The 26,735-nt window shown below is 43.7% G+C and overlaps 1 protein-coding gene across 2 annotated transcripts in view; it reads left to right on the plus strand.

Moving 5' to 3' along the window:
• MAPKAPK3 (MAPK activated protein kinase 3) overlaps window positions 1-26,413 on the plus strand; it is a 47,507-nt gene extending 21,094 nt beyond the window's left edge. For both annotated transcript variants that reach the window (XM_041426022.1, XM_041426023.1), the window contains exons 3-11: window positions 12,141-12,280; window positions 13,110-13,174; window positions 15,248-15,327; window positions 16,751-16,874; window positions 18,328-18,403; window positions 18,583-18,707; window positions 20,541-20,626; window positions 23,300-23,380; window positions 24,740-26,413. In XM_041426022.1, coding sequence (XP_041281956.1) covers window positions 12,141-12,280; window positions 13,110-13,174; window positions 15,248-15,327; window positions 16,751-16,874; window positions 18,328-18,403; window positions 18,583-18,707; window positions 20,541-20,626; window positions 23,300-23,380; window positions 24,740-24,898 — 936 coding nt within the window. In that variant the 3' untranslated portion in view covers window positions 24,899-26,413. The remainder of the gene's footprint in view (window positions 1-12,140; window positions 12,281-13,109; window positions 13,175-15,247; window positions 15,328-16,750; window positions 16,875-18,327; window positions 18,404-18,582; window positions 18,708-20,540; window positions 20,627-23,299; window positions 23,381-24,739) is intronic.
• Window positions 26,414-26,735: the final 322 nt, after the last annotated feature.

Here is a 26,735-nt window from a genome sequence, read left to right on the forward strand (position 1 = left end):
ATGTATCCCTGAGGAGGTTTTCTTGCTAAGACTCACCTTTTCTTTTGTTGTGACAATTGGTTTTGGAAATACCTCCCTTAAAACTGAGCAGAAAATGATACTGTGATTTCATGAAAACTTTATCAAATACAGCAATTTGTATCCCCTGCGCTAAGAAACACCCAGGAACTTTTAAAACTCCTCGCAAGAAGTGAGAATAGCCATACTCTTCCCAAAATAGACATTGGTTCCCCCTCAGCTGGGCTCTGAGGAATTCAGGGCTATGTTCCTGTTTTACCAGCTTGTGTTTCAGGTGTGAAAACTGGGAGGCACTGCACACTGTAGGCATGCAAAGAGTTCTCTGTACGAGCTGGAAGGACTCAGGTACTGAAGTGGAAGACCCACATCTAATTCAGGCAAAGCAAGGGTCTGGAAGGAGATTTCTGCAGCCAGACTTAATAGGATTTTGTGCATTATCTGATCTGGAAATCCAGGGTCTCTTGGTGGTTTTCCATGGTGGTTCTGTCCAGGACCTAGGAATGCTTTTCTACCAATCTGCTGTAGATTTTCATGTGGAAACTTCTAGTTTTGACTAAAATAGTTCTAATCTTGCAGTTAGAAATACAGATAGTGATAATTATGAATTCTGGCAGAATACCCCCCTCCATGTTCAAAATATCACATACTCTTAGTTTGGAATAGTCACTTCTAAGAAGAAACTGAGACTTCAAGAGTTTTGAGTTTTAATGCAGTAAGGTTTGAAAAATGTCTCCAGCTCCTGCAATAGTTGGTATCATCATTTAGTATTAAGAAGTGTTTTGAAAGGGCTCGCGTTTGATGACCTGGTTGAGCTCGCCCTGCAGACCTGTATGGTGAGAACAATGCATCACTGTCTTGATGTTCTTTCCCTAGACCTTCAGGGGTTCTCCTCCCTCACCCACAGCAGAGCACTGGGTGTGGAGAAGCCTGTGGTGGCAGGGACACTGGGATGCTCTTTGGAGGTGGTCTCTTGCTGGTTGTGGGCAGCCCTCGTAACTCCCATTAGAGACTAACGGGGGGCAGGAGGGTCAAATGTGTCAAAATTTACAAACAAATTTCCCCCCCCCCCCCTTGGTTATGAAATGGTGAAATGGATCAAGAGATGGTTTCTAAATGTTTTCAAAGCAGCCCCTGCTTGGGAAAGTGTTATATGGCCATATATAAATAAACATACCACCACCTAACAGGTCTTGGACAAAATCCTGCATATTAAGCAGGTGTCATCCACATCTTCTGGGAAGCATTTTTGGTGATGGAAGAAGGATTAGCTCATGGAAGTTGAAATTACCACCACCTGACAGGTCTTGGACAAAATCCTGCATATTAAGCAGGTGTCATCCACATCTTCTGGGGCGTGGCATGATGTTCAAAATCTGCAAATTCCCCTTACCCTTGCAGTCTCCACCTGGGGATCTGTCTTCCCAGGCAGAGGGAAGAGCATCACGGCTGAGTGCCTTCTCCTGTTGCCACTGCCTGCTGTGAACTGTTGGAGCAGCTCTGTGGAGGGAGCAGCAGCTGCATGCTTGGACAATCTGTTTTCCTGTTAGCATGGCTTCAGTGCAGGGATGTTTTCCTGTTCCCTGGTGGGTCACATCCAGGAGAATGAGACTGGATGAACACACATTGTCTCTGTGAAAGCATCACCTCAGGAGTCAGGAACACTTCCATGGGGCAGCTGTTTCCAGGGTATTGATGCTAGCTGGAAGCAGGCAGGTGGCTCCTGAGTCTCTTTTCTGTTGCCCCAGCTTTGTCACTCCCTCCTCCCCCTGCCTCAACCCAGACTCTCTCTCAGACATGCTGACTTGTGGAAGTGAGCCAACATTGCAGTGTACCACAGGCAGCTACTGCTGCAGGGAGAGGAGGGGAAGGACAGTGCCTTAAGAAGGGGAGATGGATATGCTTCAGCTTGGAAACATGAAAAGGATCTAATTCCTGGAATGATTCTTGTTTTTCATCAGTGCTTTTCCTACATCTCATATTTCTGACCCCTGTGCAGTCCTCTCAGCATGGTGCTGCTTTAGACGAGACATCAAAACATCAGACTTCCAAATATTCCTGAGATCCTCCTCCTCTTCCTTTTTCATGTACAGTCATGAGGCAGCCAACACAAGGCAGGGGGGGAGAGGAAAATATTCAGGAATGGGAAGGAAATGCTCTTGATTTTGGCAAAAAAACACCCTTCCATTTAAGCTGCTCCTGCTCTGCTCTACCTTTGTAGTGTCCAGCTGCTTCCTGTCAGCTGGTTGCGGGGACCGTGGGCCATTCCTCTCTAACCTCTGTCAAAGAAATGGAACATGAATGTTGGGGAAGGAGCCCTCTGTTCACACCTCTCACTCCACAGTATATCCTGGGACAGGGAAAATCTTTAGAGTAGACAAGGTGTCTAAAAACTGAAATAAAGTGGACAGCAAAATGGAAAGATATTCCATTCCCTCGGGATGACTGGGGGAATAAAGTCTGCTTGCCTGGAGTAGCTGGGAGCTGTGACTCACCAGGAGCAGGAGTTCTCAGCTATTCCAGGAGAGTCACCAGGGACTGGGTTCTCAGACAGGCAGGGTGGGAGCCTGGATGGGCTGGGCAGATGCCAGGTTTGGATGGAGAAGGGGAGCTGTGGTCAGGAGGCTGTGGATTAGGAAGAGGGGGCATTTACCTGGTGAGGGGATCTTAATTAATGGTGGCTGGCAGGGTGTTTAAGGTTTCTGAAGGGAAGTGTGAAGGAGTGTATGGCTTTGTATGAACTGGCAGATCCCAGCTGCGTTCCAAGAAGTTTCCAGCATTGTGGATATTAAAGAGTATTTAATCAAGTAATGAGTTCTGTAAGGCTTTAGCTGCTCCAGGAGTGTGCTATGGGGCTTGAAAGGAAAGTCGTGCTGGATTCTGCTGCCATTGTGACAAAGCAGAGCTGTAACCAGAAATGGCTGAGCCAGTGCACCCAGCAAAAGCCATCAATGAGAATTGTAACATAAATTACAGTTTTACTGCAGTGTCACTTGCCTGTGTTGATTCTATCTGTTGAATTCCCCCTCCCCCTGGAGTATTTTTCTTTTCTTTTTTTGCTTTTCCTGTGTACCGGTTTACTTAGCTTTAGAACATATATTCAGACAAAATAAGAACAAGAACTCTTGGGAGAACAATCTACTTTTTCTCTTAATGCCTTCCTTTGCATTTCTGGCTCTGCTGAATGCCGCAGAGTTTTGTTTCTGTTCACAGTCACACTATTCTCTGTCATGTCGTGGCTGTACACAATAAGCAGTTCCAGGGATCTTTATGCCTGGAGGACCATTAAGTTTCCATCCACAGAGCTGTGTACTGAGTTGTGCCTTAGAAGCAGATACAGATCTTTGCTTGAAAATGCCGACAGCAGAGCTTGCACAGACACGAGTGTGAAAACACATAGCAGTGATTTGAAGCACTAAAGAAATCTTACAGATGTCCTTGCTGAAGGCTTTAGGGCTTTGTTTTATTTTTGCAGAGGAGTTAAGTTGCCACAGGTGACAGCTTTTAGGATTGAGTGTTTGATGTTGCGCTGGCCAGAGTCACTCCAGTCAGCTTCCAAGAACTGGGTCCAATCTCAGTATCTGCTGGGAGAGACGTGACGTGGAGCTGCTGTCGGTGCCACCGATGCCAGGGATTTAGCATCTCCCCTTAAGATAATGCTTAAACAAAGTAGATGAGCCCCATGGAATGGGAGAAGAGAGTTTTGGGAGTTTTGAGAGTTGTTTATTTCTGGATGATTTAGGAGTACTTGAGATAGACAGTGCAGCAGGAGAGAGACACTGCTTGGTCATGCGACAGAATGCACAAATGTGGGTGTAGAGGAAGGACAAGTCGAGGAAGAACAGCTCTGTCTAAGAGCTGGCCTGGGGTGGCACATTGCCAAGCTTTGCATGCATGGATGGCAGCCTGAAATTCATGTGGAAGGGGATGGGAAGTCAGCTAAAAGGGAGTTTAGGTGTGTGGGCAGTGGTATGACAGGACAGTAGCTTTGTTCTGAATTTCTCTGCCAAATGATGGGGCTGTGGAGGAGAACAGAGCTGCAGGTGTGGGGGGAAGCTCATTAAAGTGTCAACTGTCCCAAAATGGGGCTGGTGTGCAGAGAAGGGTGAAAAGAAATTTGCTTTGGCAAATGGCCACAGCAGGAATCCAGCAGGCAACCCAAAGAGCCTCTGTCAAGGCCTTCCTGGGAGTTCTTGAGTGATTTAATCTTCGTGACTGTAGTCACACAAGCAAAAAATACAGAGAAAGGCTGGGTGACAGCTCAGCTTTCTCTCAGAGCTGCTGTTATCTGTTGTTAATGAGATTAAACATGTTCCTAATTTCTGCTTTTACCTTGTTTATTATTATCACATCTGTGTTAATTTTCATACTGCTGATTAGCGCAAAGGCTAGGGAAGAGAACAACAGACTTGTATCTTCTCAGTGCCTTCTGCCACATCCTGCTCCAGCAAAGCTGTGCCATGGCTTACTAATGTTGGTGTCATTGCCCTGCTGTCCCACACAGCAGTACAGGTGATTTTCATGGCAGTTAGAACTGAAATTGGAGCACTCAAATAACACCTGTATTGCTCTTTCCCCTTCTTTCTGTGGAAATCATGTGTAGAATGTCACTACTAGTTAGATATGCTGTAAAGGAGTTTTGGCTTTATTAAAAAAAAGAGAGGTGTAAGATGAAAATATAACAAAATATAACAGACATGGCATGGGATAACATTATTGGGAGGAGGGGGCATTAGAATGGTTTAAATGGAGCTTAGGAACTGTGACTGTCAGTACTGGGAAGCGTGTGAGAGGGACACATCCTGGCAGGCACATTCCAGCCCATTTCATGGCCACAAAAAGTGCTGGTGTATTGTGGAGGTGTTGCTGCATCACAGTCATTGCAGAGAAGAACATCAAAGGTAAGGAAATACAACTGGCACTTCAGAAAATATAAAGAGGTTTTTGTGATGGCCATAGTTCTTGTGGAAAGCTGTGTCTCGGTCTCAGACTGGCCCCAAGACAACTCTGAGTCCTGGGCAGACAGGATGTGTCCTCATTGTGGGAGATTTCACTATGGCAGGTGTCAAAACTGCTTGCTGTGGGGTATATCTTCAAGTTTGAAGTGATCCTTTATTTGCTTTGATTCAAAGCATGAAGATCTTAGACATCTGGAAAATCAAGACTGTAGTCTTGAATTTACTTTAGTGTACTATGAATAGCTAAAGTCATAGCAGAGGGAAAGTTTGGCTGAAGATGTGAGGAAGTGCCACAGTATTTTGTACTGCTGCAATTTTCTCACACAGCAAAGTTTCACAAGCAAGGTCCATTCATTTTGCTCAGCCAAGGATTGAGTTGTATAAATTACTGAATCCAAGTCAGCTGACTCCTTGTTATGAGAATTTATGAACACATGGCTGGCAGGAGTGAAGTCTGTGTTGAGGGGTGAGGTTTTTTTCTTTTTCTTTTTTTCCTCTTTTTTTCCTTTCTCTTTTCAAAGGCAAACCTCATTTCTGACACTTGAGTAAAATTACAAAGTAAGAAATGTCATAATTTTCAGCTGGGATTTTAGGTTTCCTTTTCCTCAGTTTGGAAATTTGGGAAGAGTGAAAATAGTGGCAGAGCTAGATATTATTTTATTTTAATCACAGATTAGCATGTCTGGGTTTTGGAAAGGGCTTTAGAGCAGGTTTCCCCAGTGCTGAATATTGACTGCAGGTGTTGAATGCAGTTGTCAGTGCTGGCTAAACAGCATTTTGTGGTAGAAATTGTCATCAAGAGAAGGTAGAGAGAAGAGCTGATTTCTAGGCATTCTTGTATAAACAAGTGTTTGAGGATGTTCCTGTCTAGTAGCAGCATGTTAGTAGCTGTTGGTGATTTATTTTTCTTCTAAAATCCATTTGCAGTGTTTTGAATGCAACAGAAGCCACATGCAGCTGGTTTGTAGCCTGTCACAACTGAGAATAGCTGGAATCTTACAGTGCCAGTAGGAATATTTTTCCATCCACACAGAACAAGCACAGTATTAAAATACAAAGTAATATTATGGTTCTAGCAAAATACATAGCATGCTTTTTATTTAAATCCTTATATAGCCCATGGTATTGAATGTACAGTTGCATATGTTTGGCACTGCAGTTCAAATACATTCATGTAAGATTATCAGAGTATCAGGAAAGTCACTTTTCTTTGTGGGCATTTTGGCTCATTTTTGTGCTTCCTCTTATGTCAACCTCACATGTGCAAGGGGATACCTTTGAAATGTATCCTGGCCCCCAGCCTTGTCATTTCAGCTTCATTCCCTGTATCTCCACTAACATTTATGAGCAAAGACAGCTGACCTTTGCAGAGTGAATGGCTAGTTGCATGTGTAATTAGAGCATTAATAGTGCTATGTCTCATTTATTTACTTCAGGTTGTAGAGTCATAGCGAGTGCCTGATGGTGACTCGAGTACTGCTACAATAAATAAAATTCAGAAACCACACCAAAGTTATTTTTGGGAGACCTGGTTGATTCACTGCAGGAGAGAGGCTTGGAGCAAAATAATATTTATGTGGTGTGTGCTCTCTAGGGGTGAAGAAACAGGAGTGAGCAAAGTTCTTCAGCAGACTTTCTGTACATCCAGAGCTCAAACTCTTAGGAAAAAAAAGAAAAATCTCTCTGTTAAACTGTTCTTTTTCTCTTTGTCCATTCCAGTCTTTTCTCCTGTTTTCCCTTTAAAACATGTGTGTCAGGAATTGAAGTCAGGTGTGTCAGCAGGGAGCTGATTTCAGCGTGGCTCTGACTCCACGTGCAGAGAATCCTCCCCGAGTCCTTTGCACTTTGGTTTGTGCTGGCAAGGCCCCAGAGATCTGCTGCAGCTTCTGCCATGTCCAGGATTAGCTGAGTAGAGACTGGAAGAGTGGAGGGAAGAGGTGGATAGAGAAAGGCCCTTCAGTGCAGGCAGTACAACCCTGGCACTCAGTAGGAGAGGGAAAGGATTCGTTACCACAGGCAGGCGCGATGGAAAATTGTTCTGCTCGACTGTTGTTCCTATTATTAGCTTGGAGAAGCCCACCTTTGGGACTGGCTGTCTGTCTGAGCCCCATGGAGAGGCCAGGGAATGCCAGCTGGGGTGGCAGCTTGGACAGCTCTGCAGGAATTGGGATGACTGTTTCAATGAAGCCTCCAAGCAGGTTTAATTTCCAACAACCTAGGCTGGATTTGAAATAACAGCAGAAAAGTGAAAGGTTTACAGATGACTCTCTGCCTGTGCCTGCCCTGGTTTTAGCCCTTAGACTGATGCTTCAGTACTAAATAATTCCAGCAGAAGTGTGTTGTATTGCTTTCATTTTAAAGAACAGAATGGGTGCTTTCTTGGAGATTTGCAGGAGTGGATTCCCACTTGCTGCCATTGCAGGCACACACGTGGCTCGTGCTGCAGCTCCCCTGACGGGCACTGCTGATGCGTGAGGAAGGAAACCTTGATCATTTCAGCTCCTTGGCTGTTCTAACGCAAAGGATGGCTTTATCCCTTCTGAAGAGATCTGGAAACAGAGAAAGATTGTTAACATTGAATTAGAAGATATATTGGAAATAATCAGGATGTAATAAAAGACAAAATGTCCAAAGCCACACTGATAGCTCTTTTTTCTTTCCTTTTTTCTTTTTTTTCCCCCTTTTCTTTTAGTAGTATAGGGGAGGGAGGGGATGAAAGAAACATTATCTAAGCCTCTTTTTTGCCATCTACCCCTCTTGAATAAAGAATGACTGGAAGAACTGCTCTGCTGCAAATGGTGTCAGGTTCTGTGCATCAGTGTGAATTCAGTTCCCAAGGCTTATTTGTAGGACTCAGCATTTTTGTAACAGCCACACACAAAGAGGAAAGCAAGCAAAAAGCCCCTAAATTTAGCCCCTTAGACCATTTATTTCCCAGCTAGAGACATAAGTAAGCTAGATATAAGTGCCTGTATGTCAGTATTGCATGCTGAGGACCCTTAGGACTGAAAGTTTCTGCAGGTTCCATTTCTTTAATAATGGGAAGCCTTCCTGTGAGGAAGATAGCACAGAGATTATAAAACTGATTGTTTTGTGAAGGGGTGTTCAGATTCTGAAATTGGTGCATATAAGAAAGACATGGTTGTAGTGTCAGATGCTGCTTTATTGTAGCACATGGAGTAGATGAGAACTGAGCCTGTAACACTTCTAATCCAAGCACAGTGCCTGTTTGGAACTAGGAAGAACTGCTGAGGTTTAAAACAAGTAGAAAAACATAGTGGAGGTCTTAATCTCCTATGTAGGGAGCAGAGAGCAGGTCTGAGGGGAATCTGTGTAATCTGGCAGTGCATAATAAAGAGAAAGTACTGAGAAGTGGTTGTTTCCTGTCCTCTGCCTGTTCCCTACCCATGCCCATGATATCTTCCCTCTCAGTTGTTACAGTTTCAGTGTCCAGAAGATCACTTGCCACTCCCTGGAGCCCTGAGGTTATTTCCTGTATAGATCAGACCATGAAGGCATGAGGACTCCTGCTGTCCTTCCTTGTGTATACCACACTGAATCAATGGAAAAGCTATTAGAAGATACTGTGTCACTTCCCCCCCGCCCCCCTTTTTTTTTTTTCCTTTTTATCGAGTAGTTCTGCACAGGAAGAAATTCCACAGAGCCAGCCTTCCAAACTGCAGTTTAGAATTTGTTTGGCCGGTGCTCCCCAACCCCAGCTAGGCCAATGCCCCAGAATAAGAGTTCAGGCCTCCCTGCACTGCCCAGGCCCTGAACTGGCAGCACATCCTGGAGTGCCTGCTGGCATCTGCCCTCTTGTTCCTCAGGAACAGGCTGAGCACTCCCACTGTGCTGCTCTTTTCCCTCTTCATCTTTTTCAGAAATTGAGGACAGTCGTGTGGATCACATCCTGTACTTTCTTACCTTCCATCCATCACCCCTGGTTTTGGTGATCTCCCTGTTTCATCTGCAGCGTTTAGGCAGTGGTTTGATGATGCTCCAGCAAAACTCCAGTTTATACTGGGCAGGGCCTGCTGCAAACTGTGTTGTCTGACCACACACTCATGGAGTTGTGCAAAGGCCGCTGCACTTTGTGTCATCTGGTCTCATGAGAAATTGGGAGATGGAGCATTTCTCTTGGGGTTTGTGTGCTTTTGAAATTGGGCTGGTTCATGATCCTGCCCACAGCCTATGGTGACATGCTGTGACTCAGCTGAGCCCTGAGGGAACTTTAGGGCAGTGACTGGGGGCTCCTAAGGGCAAAGCTGCTCTTCCCTCAAACCACTGGAAAACTGGTCTGAAGTTCTGGGTTTGTTCAGAAGTGCTTCTGCACTTTGTACAATGTCAGGGAACTTGGTTGAAGTCTTATCAAAGCTATTGCAGCAATAGAAGAACAGTTGCTCTTTGGGCTCAGGAAAGTGGCAAAATACCCATTTAGGTTCCTTGCAAGTTTGTGATATTTAATCACAAGTCTAAAATGTAGACTGTGTTTCTAAATTGTCACCTAAATTTTGCAGAAATGGGTGCTTTCAAACCTACATGGCTTTCATTTTACAAGTGCCTGTGTCTCTAAAATGTCTTAAAAGGTACAGATCTGCCTTCCAGTTTTAGACATAAAGATAAGATTTAATTTATTTTTGAAGTTCAGAAGAGAAATCCAAAGGTTAACAGTTGGTTGGTACATCAGATGTTACTTGGTATGTGTATGTGCTCTTTATTTTTGAATTTCGCTTTCTCTGCTCCTCCAGGTGTCATCTTGACATGAGTGCATTCAATCTTGGCACGAAGTGTACAAAACTTACTTGAAGTGTGGAGAAAAGAAACTGCAGCATCCTTGTGTGCATCCAAATGCTTGTAAAAGCTCTTCAGAGAGGGAGAATTGAATTCTTTGAAACAAATTTTCATAAGCACTTGTACAAACCTGAAAAATAGCATCTCTGTGCACTGTGCAAGCACAATAGACACAGATAGTGCAGTTACATTAGTATAGAGAATGGGGCTGTCTGGTCAGTAGCACAGGATAGAGGAGAAGCTTTTGGAAGCGTCCTGCTCAGAAGTGGCATTAATCCAGTAATATCCAAGCAATGAACACTGTATGGCCTGGTTAGTCCTGGGGCTGTTTGGGCTTTCTCGTGGCACACATAATTTAATGAACTTTTGAAGAGACCTCTAGGCAACAGCCCAAACTCAGAAGGACAGAGGGGAAAATTCTGATGGACAGTCCTACTGAGCTAGAGCACAGAGGCTGTGAAGGAAAGGCTGCTGAATGGGCTGATGGCTGAAAGGAGCAAAGCAAGCACACTTGGACTCACTAGCGGGCTCTTTGTCCAAATTGGAGCCATCTCTCTCTTTAGGAAGTTCTTTCTGTTGGAAATGAGGCCAGAGCCAGGCTGGAGCAGGAAGGAAGAGGCAGACAGTGATCCCAAAAGGGTGTGCTCTGGGTGCAGAATGACAGCCGTGCAGAAGGAGCTTGGCTGCCAGGGCAGTGCCTTGGCCAGGGCGCTCCTGCAGCCCCGGCTCTGCTGGAATCTGGTGCCGCGCGGCAGCTCTGGAGCCCGGCTGAGGGGCCCGGGGTGGGCACAGTGGGGCTGCACACTCAGCTGCAGGGCCAGCTGCCCTCCTGAGCCCACTTGTCCCCTCCTGCAGCCTTCCTGTGCTTCACAGAAAAACAAAAATGTGCCCTCAGCAGAGGAGCACTTGTCACCCTTCTGTTCCCAGCCTGGAAGACAAGTATTTACCCTCCTTCCAGTCACTCCCAAGCCCTTCCCCAGCATTGTATGCTACAGGCCTTTCCTGCTACATCACTTTGTCTGCTCTGCTGAAAGGGATGCTGAAGTAGCAAAGAGGTGTAAGATTTTTTTACCCAGTGATGTAAATTGTCTGTATTGAAAAAACAGAATTTGCATCTTCCTTCCTGTGACCTTTCAAAAATGTGTTTGCCTGTATTGAAGGTGCCTGTGACACCATTTGTGGCTTAACTTGGCTATTGGATGGAAATAGTTTCCTGCTCTGATTCATAGGTTCCTAATGACAGGTTACATGTTAATTCTTGTTTTCAGCAATTATCATGCAGTTGTGTTTTCACTGGAACCTAATAGCAAATGTGAGTGGAAAGAGCTTCAGGCTAAGGCCTAATAGTCATTAATGATACTTTTTATTTGCCTGTCTGAAAACAGTTGTTGTGGGCCTTTTCTAACATAAATACATCAGAGGTGGTTGTTCTTTGCTTGTTTTTCATTCTGTTTCACTACATTTAACGATGCTTTATATAGCATCAGTTTTGTTGCTGCTCCATCATCACCATGATTATTACCATAGGGCATACCATATCAAACTCAGATCACAGCTGCATTGTGCAGGAGCTGTACAAATGTGCAGTAAAGGGAGTCTCTGTCACAAAGTGTTAGTGGTGTCTGGAGAGCTGAGGCAGAGAGGAACAGGCACGATTCAGCAATGTGCCCCTACTGCACAAAGCTCAGTTGTGGTGTCGGGTACAGAGCAGTGCTTCAGACAGGAGAGGACACACTTCCTGTGCAGAGGTTGCAGGATCAGGAAGGATCATCCCTGCTTGCTGCCCTTCTAGAGATCAGTGCTGCCCTTCTAGAGATCAGTGCCTTTAAAATAAACTGGCCTTGCAAGTGACAAAAAAGTTCAAGCATCTAGATAGCCAGAGGTCCCTTTCTTACCTTGGTGGGGTCAGAAGTACGTGTTGTATTTAAGAAGCACATTCAGAGTAATGAGTAAAAGTCCTCATTGTTTCAAATCTCACTTAATTTACAGGATTTGCTCAGCTCCCACCTGAAAGTCTCTTCTCCCAGCAGCTGGGGGCAGGTGGGAGAGTTATTGTCCTTAGCAGGGGGATTCTCTGTTTAAAAGTTTTGCAAACACATAAATTTGCTGTTTCCCATCCAGAAGTGGCTAAGATAAATCCCTCCTCGCTGTCATTCAAGGCCCTTCCAGCTCTAAGGGAGCAATTGTGTCTGTATTCCTCAGTCTAACACATTGGACAGCCCAGAGGAGGTGAAAATGTCGTGATGGATTCTCATCCTTTGGCTGAAGAAGGTTTTCTCATCTGGAGCTCATCTCTGAGCCCCAGAGCACGTTGGTGCCAGCTGCTAGCAGGACGATGGTGCCTTGCTGACTTTGCTCTCTGCTCTTTCTCCACAGCTCCTGTACGACAACCCCAAGGCCCGTCAGGAAGTCGAGTATCACTGGCGAGCCTCGGGGTGTCCTCACATTGTCCATGTCCTGGATGTGTATGAGAACATCCATAATGGAAAGAGATGCCTGCTCATTGTCATGGAATGGTATGGACCAGGCACTGCCTTTGGAGGGATGGAGGGAGTAGGAGAATGTGTTGGCTTAGGTGGCAGTTGGGAGGTTTCTCAGCAGCACAATTTTGGTTTGCACAGGAAATGTCTTGTTCCCTTTATGGAACTGATAAGGAAATGTGCAGCTGCTCCAGCCATCCTGTGTGCTGGAAGAATGAGGAACCTTTATCAGAAAATAAACTTTCATTGTGCTCCACAGCAATTGTCCTCATTAAAGCATTGACTGATTAATACACCTTTGAAAGATGTCTCTACCAATACATTCTGCTTTGATTGTGATCAGCTTCCAAGTTCAGATGTAAATCCAATGATCCAATGTGATCTGTCTTGTCATAGCTATTTTGACTCTAGCTTTCCCTATTCTCTCCCTAGTCTCCAATACCACAGTTATTGTCCTTTTCACTGAGGACAAATTAATAATTCTTTTAGGTGTCTTTGCTTCTTTTTTTTTTTTCTTCCTCTCCACCCTTCACATGAAACAAGATTATTGTCAGCCTTCCAGTGCCAGCATATCTGACTTCCCATCTTTGTGTGCCATATTCCCTGTGACAGGGTACATTAAACTGAAAGCATCAAATTCCCTGGTCTTATTTTGTTTTCTATTTATGCCATATTAGAATGGCTTTCTGCATTGATGTGAGTGAGTGTGATGTTTGGGAAGCACTGACATAGGAGGCAGATTGTAATCTTTATCTGTTCCTGCTGTGGTTCCATGAGATTATATGGATGCACAGTCAGGTGTTAATTTTGTCCTTTCTGCTAACATAAGGTGGGGTTTTTGTGTTCTTTGTGTTCTTTGTTTCAGCATGGAAGGAGGAGAGCTGTTTAGCAGGATCCAGGAGAGAGGAGACCAAGCTTTCACTGAGAGAGGTAAAACCTTGCAAGTTCAATTTTAAAGTTTGTGAAAGATTTCTTTCTTTCTACTCCATTTCTCTGTCCCCTGTTTCCTTTTAGGAATTTTTCTTTGATTTTAGCTATGGTGGTATTTGGTGGTGTTATTATTGTTATTTGTCCCACTGTGTGTGAAGAGTGATTTCCCGAGAACCAGGAATTATGAGAATTGGCCAAGTTCAGGCAAAATGTGGAAGGTTTAGAGAAAAATCTTTCTACAAATCTGCTCAGCTTTTTCATTTCTGTACCATGAGAGTGTCTGTTCCTCTCATTCCTGGTCCTGTGCCAGAGCACCTCTGCTGTGATCAGTGCAGCTCCTGCTGGGATCTCTGGCTGTCCCTCAAGCAGCATCACTGCACACTGTTGGGTCATGAGTATAATGAGCAAATCACATCTGATGAAACATCTCCTGTTCAAGGGTTGTAAAGCACTACTTGAAAGGAAGTGTTATTAACCACACTGTAAACAAACCTGCCTGTCTGGAGGAGGAATGAGCAAGGGTAAAGCCCTGCCACGAGGCAGGGACAGAGCTTGCACTAGATTAGTCTTGCCATTTTTATCTTCTTTGCTATTTATTTATTATTGACAGAGAATGACAGGTCTGCTTGACCATGGTTCTCCTTGCCCCCTCACAGCAGACAAGAGTTCATTTCTGCTCAGAGTTGGAACCATTAATGTTTGTAAGGTGATAGTGTTTGTAACTATTGGCCTGACAAAATGATTAGAAGCAGAAAAATACACACCTGAGCTTGCAAATTACTGTGACTTATTTTGCAGGTCTGGGGTAGAGGCCAGTCTGTTTTCTTCTCATGTGTTTCCTAGCCTGGGGTGAATCCTTTCTAGTCCTATAAGAGACTTATGCAGGGAAAATGAGCATTTTTAGAAACTTTATTTGTTCTTCTCTAAAATACAAATTCCAGGGAGAAAACTGATTCCATGAATTTTAGCAACTGCACTCTACTAAAAACATTATTTTTCTACATTATAGAGCATTGTATAACATAAATGCTTTCTCAGAAATCACCTGGTTAAACAAAAACCACCTTCATTCTTTCCTGAGGTAAATGAGCCCTGTGCCACTGGATTCCCCAGGTTCACTGCCTGTTTATATAGCCACAGCTTCCCATTAGGACCAGGAAGGAGGAGGTTGTGCAAGGCTTTCTCCAAGGAATAGGAGTGTTTCTGCATTCTGATTGTCCTTGTCTGAGATTGTATAGTTTCACTCTCAGGCCACGTGACAAAGGATTCCAGGTTGCATTACAAGTTCTGCCTATGCAGAGCCCAGAGGATCAGGTTGAAGTTTCTGTTGTTTCCCTGTCAATGGAGATGTGATATAATGCTCACATGGAAATGTCATTCCTCCCTTCTCTGGAACCCCTCCCTGTGTAACTGAACCCTTCCAGACTCCCAGAGCATTGCTGTTGCAAGGTAACTCCACCACTAGAATTTCCCACTGGGGCTATGTTAAATTTTTGAAATTATTTCAAAGGTGGCAGTTTGGCCTTTGCTGAATAGAACTGTTGATTTTGCTCCTCCTGATGAAAAACTTCTAAAGACAGTGAGGAATTAAGATGTGACCTATGCTAAAATTACTATATTGTTATGTTGCTCTATTTTTAGCAAATCTGATAGATCATCCCCCTGAACTAGAAGCTGAAAGTTAAATTTCTGTCTCAAACAACCAAGGACACGTCCTGGACAATCAGAGATAGGTTCTTGTTGGGGCTCCTTTTCTTAACAGTTGCTGCTTGTGTACCTGCTCTGCTCTTGCTGCTTTTTTTTTTTGTGAGCAAATTAAAGCATGAATTTCCTGAGGAGTCTGAGCTGTTGGGCTGCAGTGCCTGCTCAGGAGGAGACTGAGCAGCCAGGCAGTCGGGGCTTGGTGCCTGCAAACCCAAAACACAGCTGTTAGGGCTAATTTTAGGGTTTCTCTAGTCTTGATGCTTGCCCCATGTTCCAGCAAGCTGTTTGTAAGCCATAAGAATTCCCAAGCATGTCCCTGAATTACAGTGGGAATGTTAATGTGACCTTTCTCTAAAATTGTATTTATAGAGGCCTCTGAAATAATGAGAGACATTGGGACAGCCATCCAGTACCTGCACTCCATGAACATTGCACACAGAGATGTCAAGGTGAGGCCTCAAGGTGTGTGGGCTGGGGAACAGAACTTGTGGCAGGAAAAACTCTGGGCAGCAGTGATTTTAACAGAACTGGGAGTGCAGTCAGGTGGCCAAAGTGTCCATGTTCCTCTGCCAGTGTGAGAAAGGATTTGCTCACTAGTTTGCAACTAGTCCAAGGTTGGAATATTCATGTGTGCTAATGCCTTCCAGTTGTGTACGGAATGCAGAAAAATCTCATGATAGTCAGATGCTTAGTTAAAGAGGTACTGCCCACTTGCAACCCATTTGCAAGAAAATAGCACTCCTTCAAGTGAATCTATAACTCATAGAAGCCTCTAGGTACAGTCTTTGCCAGTTATTAGTTGCTTTCAGCGTCATACTTGTGTTAAAAAAATAAACCAAACCAAAAAAAAACCCCCACAAAAACCCCAAACAGCAAAACCCCCTTCAGAAAAAGGGGAAACTTCTGGGAGGAATAATATCAATTTCATGCACTTAACCTACTTCAATAAGTGTGTGAATATTTGGGAAAACAGGGAGATGTCAGTTACTGCCAGTGTTTAATGAGGTAGAGCTTGCACCCCAATCTCGTTGTGGGGCTTTGACAGAGTTTGCAGGGCTGTATTTTGTGTTCATGCTCTGGTGTGCACAGCACAAGCAAAGCTGAGCTTGCTGCACCCTGGCATTTCCAGTGCAGAGACACAGCAGGGGATGGAATGTGCAGGACAGCAGGGCTTGTAATGATACTGAGGCATCAGATCAATTCCACAGCTCTGAGCTGGTGGATTTTCTACAGATGTTTGTGTGGTTAGCTGGAGGGAGAGCTGACACATCACGGTGTCACCAGGGGGTAAACTGGGAAGCAAGTTGAACTAATTGGAAATAATGGAAATACCCTGTTGTCCCTGTTCTTGGGCACAAGAGCTTGTATTTCCCTCTGTGCCACTTCTGTCTGTATGGAGCAAGAGTGGAATTAACTCAGGTTTCAGGAGACAGAGGAGGGGGGGCAGCAAAGGGACTGTGTCTGTATCAGTTAATTTTGATGGAGCTGTGTCAGTTGCTCATGGGGGCTTTGGCTGAGGATTTCCCTTGTCCTGCCCCTCGGGTGCTTGAGGCACAGTGTGATGTCAGATCAGCTGCTGTCACCACACAGATCAGTCCCAGGAAGTGCAGGGAACTGAGAGAGGTTCAAGAAGCCAGACTGGATGCCCATTGAACAGGGTTTTGTGGTTTTCTCTCCCAAATAACCTTGCTAAGAAGGATGTTGATGCTTAGTCTGAGGAAAAGTGCTGCCTGTTGGGAGGGAACTGTCTGTGTGTTTGGTGGGGTTGTGACAGAAGTAAGAAGACCTAAATGGTGGTGGTGGGTTTTACCTGTCAGCTCATTAGAGACATCTCTTCATTGTCCTGTTTATCCTCTTTTGGTGGCCTTTCAGCCTGAAAACCTGCTTTACACATCTAAAGACAAAGATACTGTGCTCAAACTCACAGACTTCGGCTTTGCCAAAGAAACCACTGTAAATGCACTGCAGACCCCCTGTTACACTCCTTATTATGTGGGTGAGTTATCCAAGGCACATTTCTTCTGTGTTTCAGTCATTCCTTCCCTTGCAGTGGGTGGGAAATCTTCTGTTCTGGATGTAATGTGAAGTGTTAGCCTCCAGGATTAAACTGGGATCCAATCCAAACCTAAAGTCTGGTTCCAGTACAGTTCAATGCTCCTGCTTTCTGCCTTGGTGGCAGAGGAAAATGCCTTCACAGGAGATACAAATAAAGGGGAGAGAGAGAGAGGGACTTCCTTCTGATTACACATGAAGTAATCCTGATGTTTCCTCTGAATGATGCAATAAAAGCCATTATTTGAATTGAGCTCTGTGATATTTGGGTATTTCTGTGCTAAACTTCCCATAGCTTAAATTAAAGCAATAAGAGAGAAGACTATTGCCTCAGCTGTAAAACTTCTTTAAGTGGCAAATTGAGGAATTAGTAATAAAGAACCAACATGACTTAATCACAGCAGAATTTTTCCTTCATTTTGTCCAAAGTTGAAGCACTGTGTAATGAATGCCACAGCAGACTGTCCTTCATGCACTCATTTTAGTCTTGAGTTAATAGTCATTCATCATATGGTTTGACTGGGGCACTCCATGCTTGGAATTTCTTAGCTGGAAAAAGGACTTAATTTGTTTGAAAAAATTACTTCTCTGATAAAAGTTTGTGTAGTTTTCTGTATTGAAAGAGACTTATTCACTGGGAGCAGATAATCACATTAGCAATACTCTTTTTTTGATGCCTTCTTCTGTATTTTTGTGAGCTGGGTTTAGTGATAAAATGTTAAGGAGTTTACACATGTATGTTTTTATGCCTTTATATTTGTGTATAAACAAGCTGACATTTCCCTTCTCAACACCTTTTTATAAACCAGCATGATTGCTCATATGTTTAAAGAATAATTTTCCTTACAAAATCGAGCTCCCTGGCAGTTTACCTGCCCCAGGGGACAAAAGAAATTCCCCTCTAATGTATCTCTGTCTAATTTTGTTACTTAGTGGAAAAAGTATAATGCTCTGGAGGCCAAAGAAAAATACAGTGCCCTGTAGCTGCTGGAGCTAAACACACCACTCAGGTATCATTCAAAATTTTATCACAGCTCCAGTAGGGCCTTTCTATTCTGATTGCTGGAACATATGCTCCTGCCTCTTTCGGTGCAGTGTCTCCCTGCACACATTTAGCTGCAGCTCCTTCTGCTTTTTGGTAATCTTAGTACTCCCTTGAGCAGAGAGACACCAAGGTGAGGAGTAGGGCATTTTTCCAGCTCTGTTACTCCTTTTTAAAGCTACTTTAGATGCCTTTAGGAACTTGTCAATTGAAAGTGCTACCCGGTTCCTGCAGTGAGTTGTGTTTTTTTAATGCCTCTGATACCTGTTGGTGAAGTGTGCTGCTACTTACAAAGCGATGGAGATGAAGAGAAATACCTGGTATTCTATTTACTTGTGGTTTTAATCTTCCCCAGCCCCAGAAGTCCTTGGTCCTGAGAAGTATGACAAATCATGTGACATGTGGTCATTGGGTGTCATCACATATATTCTGTAAGTATTTGGGAAGGAACTTGGTGAACAGAAAGAGAACACAACTTGTTAAATCTGCACTCACAAGTAATTGTTCACTGGGATCCTGCAGCCTGCAGTAGAATATAAGCTTGAATAAAACTTTTTAAATGGTGAAAGAACTCCCCTAGTTATGAAAATTCTTTTGTCCACTCTTACAGCCTGTGTGGGTTCCCTCCGTTCTACTCCAACACTGGTCAAGCCATTTCTCCAGGGATGAAGAGAAGAATTCGGATGGGGCAATATGGATTTCCCAATCCAGAGTGGGCTGAAGTTTCAGAGGAAGGTAGAAATCCTCCCTGGTGCTGATGAGTGTGAGCATGGTGGTGTGCAGTGCTGCAGTGCTTACAAAGAGACTATTTCTAAAAATCTGTCTGAGCTTTTGTTTCCCTTTCTTCTACAATTTAAATCAATTTTTTGTAAGGTGCTGCAGAGGATGACTGGGAACTCAGATACCAGCCAGCAACCTCTGTGCTAGAAAAAGTAAATGACTACTGAAAACCTTCTTTCAAAATCCAGCTAGTGCTAGTGAATGCTGATATTAAACCCTCTTGAAACAGAAGTCTCTAATCCCAAGAAAGGAGACAGCCTGGACAGCTCCAATGCAAGCTGAGCTGGAAGAAAGGCAAACTCTCTTAAGAATTTATTCAGTCTTTGCTCTCCTTGGTGATCCAGCCAGCAAGGATGGCAAGTTTTCATGCTAGCTTTTTGGGATGTGGGAATTTGCCAGCCACCACTTAAATCAAGGTCAACAATTTATTTTGTATAAGTCATTGATCAAAAGCTGCTGGGCTCAAATCAGTGTCCTGAAAGTGGGTATTTTTGATTCCCTCTTATCCTGACAGTCTCATAAGCTGGAAGTCTTACCTGCCTGTCATATTAAAGAAAAGGGTCAGCAATATCTGGGCTTATCTGTTTTTCTTACAAGCCCTTGATATCGCTGTGATCCTGGTTTTGTCTGCTGTTTAGCAGTAACAAATTATCCTTGGACCCTGCTGGGCTCAGTGGCATCTTCACCCCTCACTGGATCCTGTGGCTGTGTGCAGCACAGCCTGCTGAACATTGATGAGGGAGATGTTTTAGTCATGGGTTTCTGGCTAAATATTTTCTCTGCTTTGGGTCTTGTTCATATTCCAGCAGTTAAAAACAGGCTAGAGGGGCACTTGGACTGTGAGTCGGGTTTCTGTATGCTTGCATGGATGGAGATAGGGGCCCTCTACCTTCCATCCTATTAAGATCATCCATCTGTTTGTGCTCTTTAGGCTGATGAGACACCTTTAGCAGGTTGCTGCTTTTTTTCCCTGTGTTGTGCTGTCCTTGTCCTTTGCAGCCTCTCTCAACAAATTAAACTTATACCTCTGGCAACTTCTTACAAGCGTTTAGTCATCTTGCATGTGATGTTCCCAGAAGAGAACTCTTATTTAGAAGTTCTTATAGTTTTCCTAAGGAAGTTTTGTGTAAGTCCTTCTGAATAACTTCCTTTGGATGCAGTGTTTCCAGTCTGTCCACCCACATTAATGGAGCTCTTGTCTAGCCTCTCACCATCTCATATCTCAGTTATTAGTGCTCTTGCTTTGGCAAATCCCGTGTTCACAGAAAGCTGCTGCAAAGCCAGTTTGTGCAATCCATTTATTTGACTTTTTTGTCTTTTTAGTGGCCTCTCAGTTGTCAAAGTTGTTGTCCCTTTTTTCCACAGCCTGTGCTAGTTGCTGTCCTCCATCATTTCTCAAAACATCAGCTTATGTATTCATTCAGCCCATAACGCCCAGCTTGTTGCCATCTTTGAGGCAGGCAGCTTAGCAGCTTTCTGTCCCTGTGCTTCTCTTTTCCTCCAGCTGTTGCTCGCAGAGTAGTTGCTTTGGTGATGTAGAGAGCATAGCTGGAATTCCCAGTCTTTTCTTTCCTTCTTGCCTCTTGTTTTGGGTGTTTTCCTGTTTTGCCCCTTTAAACACAGTAGCCTGCCCCACTGTATGTGGCTTCTTAACATGGTCACAGCAACTGAGAGGTGTTTTCAGGTCTGCAAAATTGTGTTTCTTCATTCAGCAGGTCCTTGTGTTCCCAAGGTTATTTGGGAATGCAGTCCTAGACTACACCATGCCCTATTGGTTCTGTTTTTCAGCCAAACAACTCATTCGCCATTTACTGAAGACTGACCCAACAGAGAGGATGACAGTCTCTCAGTTTATGAATCACCCTTGGATTAATGTGAGTCTTAGATCTCTTTTCACACCACAAATTGATTCTTACATGCAGAACTTGGGTATAGCTCCACACAGCACAGCAAGAGAAGGGCTGTTATTACTGCCGGTCCCTTAATTAACCTCTTGTGCCCTCCACAGAGGGTCACCTGCCCATAAAACCACAATTCTTCTTGCTGTTAGCAGAGGACACACAAGGGGAGACACCCACAGTGGTGTCCTTGGAAGCAACAGCCAAAAATGTCTCTATATTCTGTGAGCAGGCAGTCTCTGTTGACTCTGCAGCATATGCATGTGTTACTCTCTTTAAAAAATATAAAAATAAACTCTGTGTGCTTACTTCATCAGTGCAGGATTTAAAGAGCTATTATTAGTGGTCTCAGGCACCATTGTGCATAGCTGTGTTAGGGTGAACATGCTCTTGTGCTCAGTGGGAATTCTCATCCTTGCCAGAGTTTGGAAATGCATGGGGGAGGAGCAAGGGTCTCTTATTGCCATGGGAGAGATTGCCAGGTAGGGTGGTACACAGAGCTATTAATGGTCCCAGTTCAGGTTTCATTCTATGACTTGGTTGAATTTACTTCTCCTTAAAAGAATTTTTTCGGGAAAAAAAAGAAAAAAATACTTTATGAATACAATATGGACTATTTCAAATAAGAGACACAAATCCCAGAAGTTACAAGACTATGAATTTCATGATACCATCTCTGCTCTGTAGGTGTCCCTCAAAATAGTAGGTTGTACTTCTCACATTTGTGTCTAAAAAAATACCAGTCTTGTTCTTGCTGCCCAAAGAAGCACCAGCCAGGAACAGAATCATTTCTGCTGTAGAATTCCCTTTGTTCCCACAGTGCTGGTGTGTCTGTGCTGATCCTCAAAGGATGGGGCAGAAGCAGAGGTGTGGCTGATTGTCCCTGTTCCTACAATGCCTGCTGCAGGATCTGCAAGCCCTTGGAATCAAGTGAAATGCAGCTGTAGGACATCCTGATGAAGTAGAAAGGTGGTGTCATTCAGAGTTGAAAAACTGAGGTTGTAAAGTCTCTGTAGAACAGACCCCAGACAATGTTTCTGAGTATTTTTGAACCAAATAAAAATGTAATCACTGCTCAGAATAAATACCTCCAGGTTTGAGTGTCTGAAGGCCCAAGAAAGTGTTTCAGAAGTCAGCAGGTGAGGAATTTCATGGAGTGAGTGCCTAATAGCTAAGGAAGCTGCCACCTACAGTGACACTTGTTACTTGGAATATGCACAGAGCCAATTAATGAGGAGATTAGAGGCAAGGTCTGCAGACCCTGCTGCACCTGCTCCAACTGGAGCCCTGCTCCAATTCCCTTCCTGGAAGAAAGCTGCAGGTTGACTTTCTTTTCTGCTGAACCTATTGCTCACAGGGGGCAGAGGGAGGGAGAGGGAAAGACCAATACAGGGAATGTCTGTGTTCTCCCTTTTCCTAAATCCCAAAGTGGAAACATGTCTGGGGAGTTGCACAAGCAGCGGAGGAGGGTGCTTGTGTCTCCTTTTTTTTTTTTTTTCCTTTCCCCCTTTTTTTTTTTTTTCTTTTTTTTTTTTTTTTGAGAGGGATGACAGAAGTGTTTTACTGTGAAGTAGGCAAAACTGTCAGTTCAGGTGGAGCACAGACTCATTTAGTTCCTTGTCTATAAGATTTTTTTTTTAACAAGCAGCAGCTCACAGCAGAAAGGCACATTCCACAGGGAAGCAGGGACAAGGACACCACTGAAACCAGTCTGCTTGTTTTCCATTTTTCTTGTCCAGCTGTGCTTGATAAAACTGTACCCTGGCCAGCTGGGGTGCTTGTCCACAGGACGCAGGAGTCAGGATTTCTGCTTCACTTCTGTGACTGCTGCACTGCTGCTCTGAGCCCAGGGGAACATAAGCACTGGTTCCAGTGTAAGGTTTGTTTTACAGGGATCTCTTTAGACTTTGTTGACATGCAGCTGTAGGATGCCACAGCAGCAAACAGCAAGTTTGGGTAGAAAGCATAAGGAAAATAGAGTATCCAAGTGAAATTATAGTTTGGGTTATGGACTGGCAAGAATTGCCATGATTCTTGCTGAGTTCAGCCAGGGAGCTGTGCTTCATGCTTTAGAAATTGTCCCTTGTTCTAATGTAAAGTATCTCCTGATCTTTCATGGCAGGTGAGCAGAGATCTCAGTTTCATGTGGATGCACTGTCTTCTGAGCTGTGCCGTGCTCAGAACAATTGTGTCATTTTCTTTGGGGCTCACTTAGTCTGATGAAATAGTGATCTCAGTTAATGCATACTGCAAGAAAATGTCTCCTACAACAAATCCTAGGAGATAAAGGTCAAATTAACCACTTTAAGATAGTGGCTAATGAATAGTGAAATGACAGTTAAAATCTAAAACATACATAAAAATTTATCCAACACTGGTTGGATAAATTGCTCGGACTGGAAGGGAATAGAGTGAAAGAAGCTCAGCACTGATTTCTCTCTCTTTTTGTTCTTTAAATGTTGTGTGGGGAATGTAGTCCTGTTCTCCTACACATAAATTCATTTGTGGAGTGATTGGAAGCAGGAATAATGAGAGCCATTGGAAGACATTAGATCAAGTTTTATGTCCTTCATACACAGAGAAGAGCAAGAAATCACTTCCCAAATGTTGTTTTTCAGAACTTCTTTTGGTATTTTTCTTTTTTCTCAGAGATCGATGTCAGTGCCACCTACTCCTCTTCACACTGCACGGGTCCTGCAAGAGGATAAAGACCACTGGGATGAAGTTAAAGTGAGTCAATCCAAATTCAGATTTCTTTAAGTCAAGTGTGATAGGAGATGAAATGTGCTGCCTTGGATACTGTGGCTATTTTGAATACAATCATGTCAAACAAGAGTGGCATAAACAGTCTTGGTTAGAACAGTAGTGTATATGAGAACTGTTTAAAAAAAGAAGGAATGCTATTTGAGCTTCACTGGCAGCTTACAGCTGCACCAGATATCAGCAATGATGGTGTTTATGATTGAAGGATGAATGATGCTCCTGCTGAGCCACTGCATGTACCCAGGGAGGAGAAGGACAGTGCTGGGGCAGTTTGAACTTCAGTTTTACAGTGAGGAATGTGATGAAAACATAGGGGGACAGGTGGGAGGGCTGAGCTGCATTCTGGTTTTCTGCAGTGCTTTTGAATTGTGGAACAACACTGAATAACCTTAGTTTGTCTTGTTATGACATTTGGTGGGGGGAAGAGGAGAGAAAAAAGAATTATCTTAATCTAAGCAGGTGCCTCACCTACTGTGTGTACCAATGACTGCTGAATGCTTCCTGCAAAGTGAAGCTGTAGGGCACATTGAAAGTCTTAACTCTTTCCTGCTGGCCTTTAACACGTTGGCATGCTTTTGCAATTAATTCTGAATTTTCTGCACTTCAAATTTCTAGAATTTTGATAAGTTATACATTCCTGTAGTGTATTTTATTGATTACTGATTTTATTTAAATCACTGATATGTAGTCTCAGCTGTTGAGCTATGTAATGGTAAAACTTTTAGGACCTAGGCAACATTTGCCTTCTGAGTCAGAGATCAAGCAGATATTTTCACTTAGCAGCCTTATTTTCCATGTTTCTGAGAATTTCTTATGCTTGTGCTTATGTGTAGGTCCCAGAGGTATTCCCTCGAGCTACCAACATACCCATGATATTGAATTGTTTTTCCTTTCCTGAGCCAAATGCTTAGACATTTGTTTACTTAAACAGACTTTTCTTTACAACCTTATTAAAAAGTTTAAAATGTTCCTGTACTTAAGCATTAATTCAAACTGAGGAGGTGTGTGAATTTGAAGCACATACTTTTAAAGATCTTTGTGTGGAGGCGCAGAGCCAGCCAGGGAGAAATGCTGGGCGTAGGGACACGTGGAATTTAGGCCAGCAGAGCGTGGTCCTGTGTGCTCACCGTGGAATGCTGTGGGAACAGCTCCTGCTGCCTGAGCCCCTGGTGGAAGGAGCCCCCGGTGAAGTGCTCAGAGGGCTCAGCTCTTGCTGGCCAGGGGGTGACAGAGGGCTCCTCGTGTCCCTCCTCTCCAGGCTGTAGGGTGGGGTGGCTGTGGGCTCGCTGCCTCGGGGGCTTCACTACATTGCTTGCTTGCTTTCAGGAGGAGATGACCAGTGCTCTGGCTACCATGAGGGTGGACTATGATCAGGTGAAAATCAAAGACTTGAAAACGTCCAACAACCGCCTCCTGAACAAGCGGCGCAAGAAGCAGAAGCAGGCGGGCGCCTCCTCTGCGGCCCCGGGCTGCAACAACCAGTGAGGGCAGAAGCCAGAGGGACCTGTGGGTGGAGGGTAAAAGTTAAACAGAGCAATTTAAAATCATGTGATCGCCTCAGTCCACACCACAAAGGCAACGAGACCGTCAAGATGCTATCCTGCAAAGAGGGAGCAGTGTGATCATGTTTTGATAACTTGAATCACTTTTGAAGACTAATGGATCTGACATGATTCTGTTGCATATTGCAAGGGAAGGTACAGTAATGCCAGAAATGTTACAGGTTTTTGATTTGGCTTTAGCTGTGTAGGACAAGAAGAGAGAACAGGAGGCAGTCTCAGCACATTAATGCACTGAGGCTTTAACAGCCATCTACAAGAGTAACTTCTGCTGCTGTTTTAAACTGGGGAATAGGAAAGTGCCAAGTGTTCTGCTAAGAGTGTTTTAGTAGTTTAGTAGAATTGGTAATAGTCTATATTCCCAATTTACCTCCTATAGTTACAGAATATCACCTAAACTGTAAACAGATATTCTTGTTACAGGAAAAAGCATCCATACATTTCCATTTCCATAAAGTCTTCTGTGTAGCCTCATGAGTTTGCCATGGATTCCCATTTGATAACATGTAAATTTTCTGAGCTATAGCCACTGTGTTGTATCTTTGCCACGGTCAGACCCCTCTCTTAATGTTTTCAATTTAACTGGTACTTCATGTGAAGAGTTTCAGTCAGGATTTAAGTAGTTGAAAGTATCCTGCAGAAAATATTGCTGTTCCCCTTGGATCCACAACCTCCAGGGTGTGCAGCTGGACACACAAGGGATTGCTTCAGAAGAGAGACTTCTGAAATTCGGGGGAGAAGTGGCAAATGCATGTTCTCTGAATGGACCTTGGAATCTACCAGCATCCCTTTTGGTAATTATCTCCAGATCCTGTGCTTAAAATGTGCTGATCACAGCAAATTGTGGGGTGTTGGGGTTGGTTTGTTTCCTGGGGTCATGAGTGGGGAGGATGATACTTTATTTGTGGTGATTTAGTGGTGTTTCAGGATCCAAAGATTTTCGCAGCTGAAGGAAGATTACTTTTAAGCACATCCACCCATTGTTTTTTTCCTATTTTAATTCTTGTCATTTCATGGGAACCTGGCCTTGGTTTGCTGGTATGTTTTCTTTTGTGATCAAAATATTTTCTCTCACTGTATTTTGGGGTTTGGCTTTATTTTTAGTTTAGGTGAAGCAAATATTTGTGAAAGTGTTATCAGTCTGGGATGAATATGATGTGCTTCCAGTCAGGCAGGCAAATACACCTTTGAGGTAGGCACACAGTACTGGTGTGTTAATAGGCTTGCAAGAGTGTAAAAAGACAAAAAGGAAAGCAGGGCTCCAGAGTGTATCTGAATTGTCAGATCAGAGTCACACACAGCAAAGCTCAGCTCAAGGCTTTTGGACCTTGTCTGGGGAGCTCAGTTCCCATCTTCAGTGCGGAGTGAGACCTCAGTTCTCCTTTGTGAACTGGTCCTAGGGTTTTGTAACATGATTTATTAAAATCAGTTTTTAGCATTCCTTCCTTCTGTCATCCCTGTTTTTGTTGAGTTGTTGCAGAGTTTGCATTGCTTTGCAAGATACATTGTGTTGAAGGTGACAGGGAAGGGGAAAAGGAAAGTGTTCCATGATGTCCACATTTAAAGGCTGCCCAACTTTGAACATTTTATAAGATCACAACGTTTTGGTATTAAATCTCCATCTCTGTAAAGTTGTGTTTTAAAATTAATTCATGTTTCAGGTATCTGTGATTATAGCATGTCCTGTATGTTTTTGTTTTGCCATATTACTTCAATGAATTATGCAAATTCACTACTGGCAAACAAAGACTTGTGATGTGTTC

The sequence above is a fragment of the Onychostruthus taczanowskii genome, unplaced genomic scaffold (assembly GCF_017590055.1).
Source record: "Onychostruthus taczanowskii isolate IOZ18803 unplaced genomic scaffold, ASM1759005v1 scaffold9, whole genome shotgun sequence".
Lineage (NCBI taxonomy): Eukaryota > Metazoa > Chordata > Aves > Passeriformes > Passeridae > Onychostruthus > Onychostruthus taczanowskii.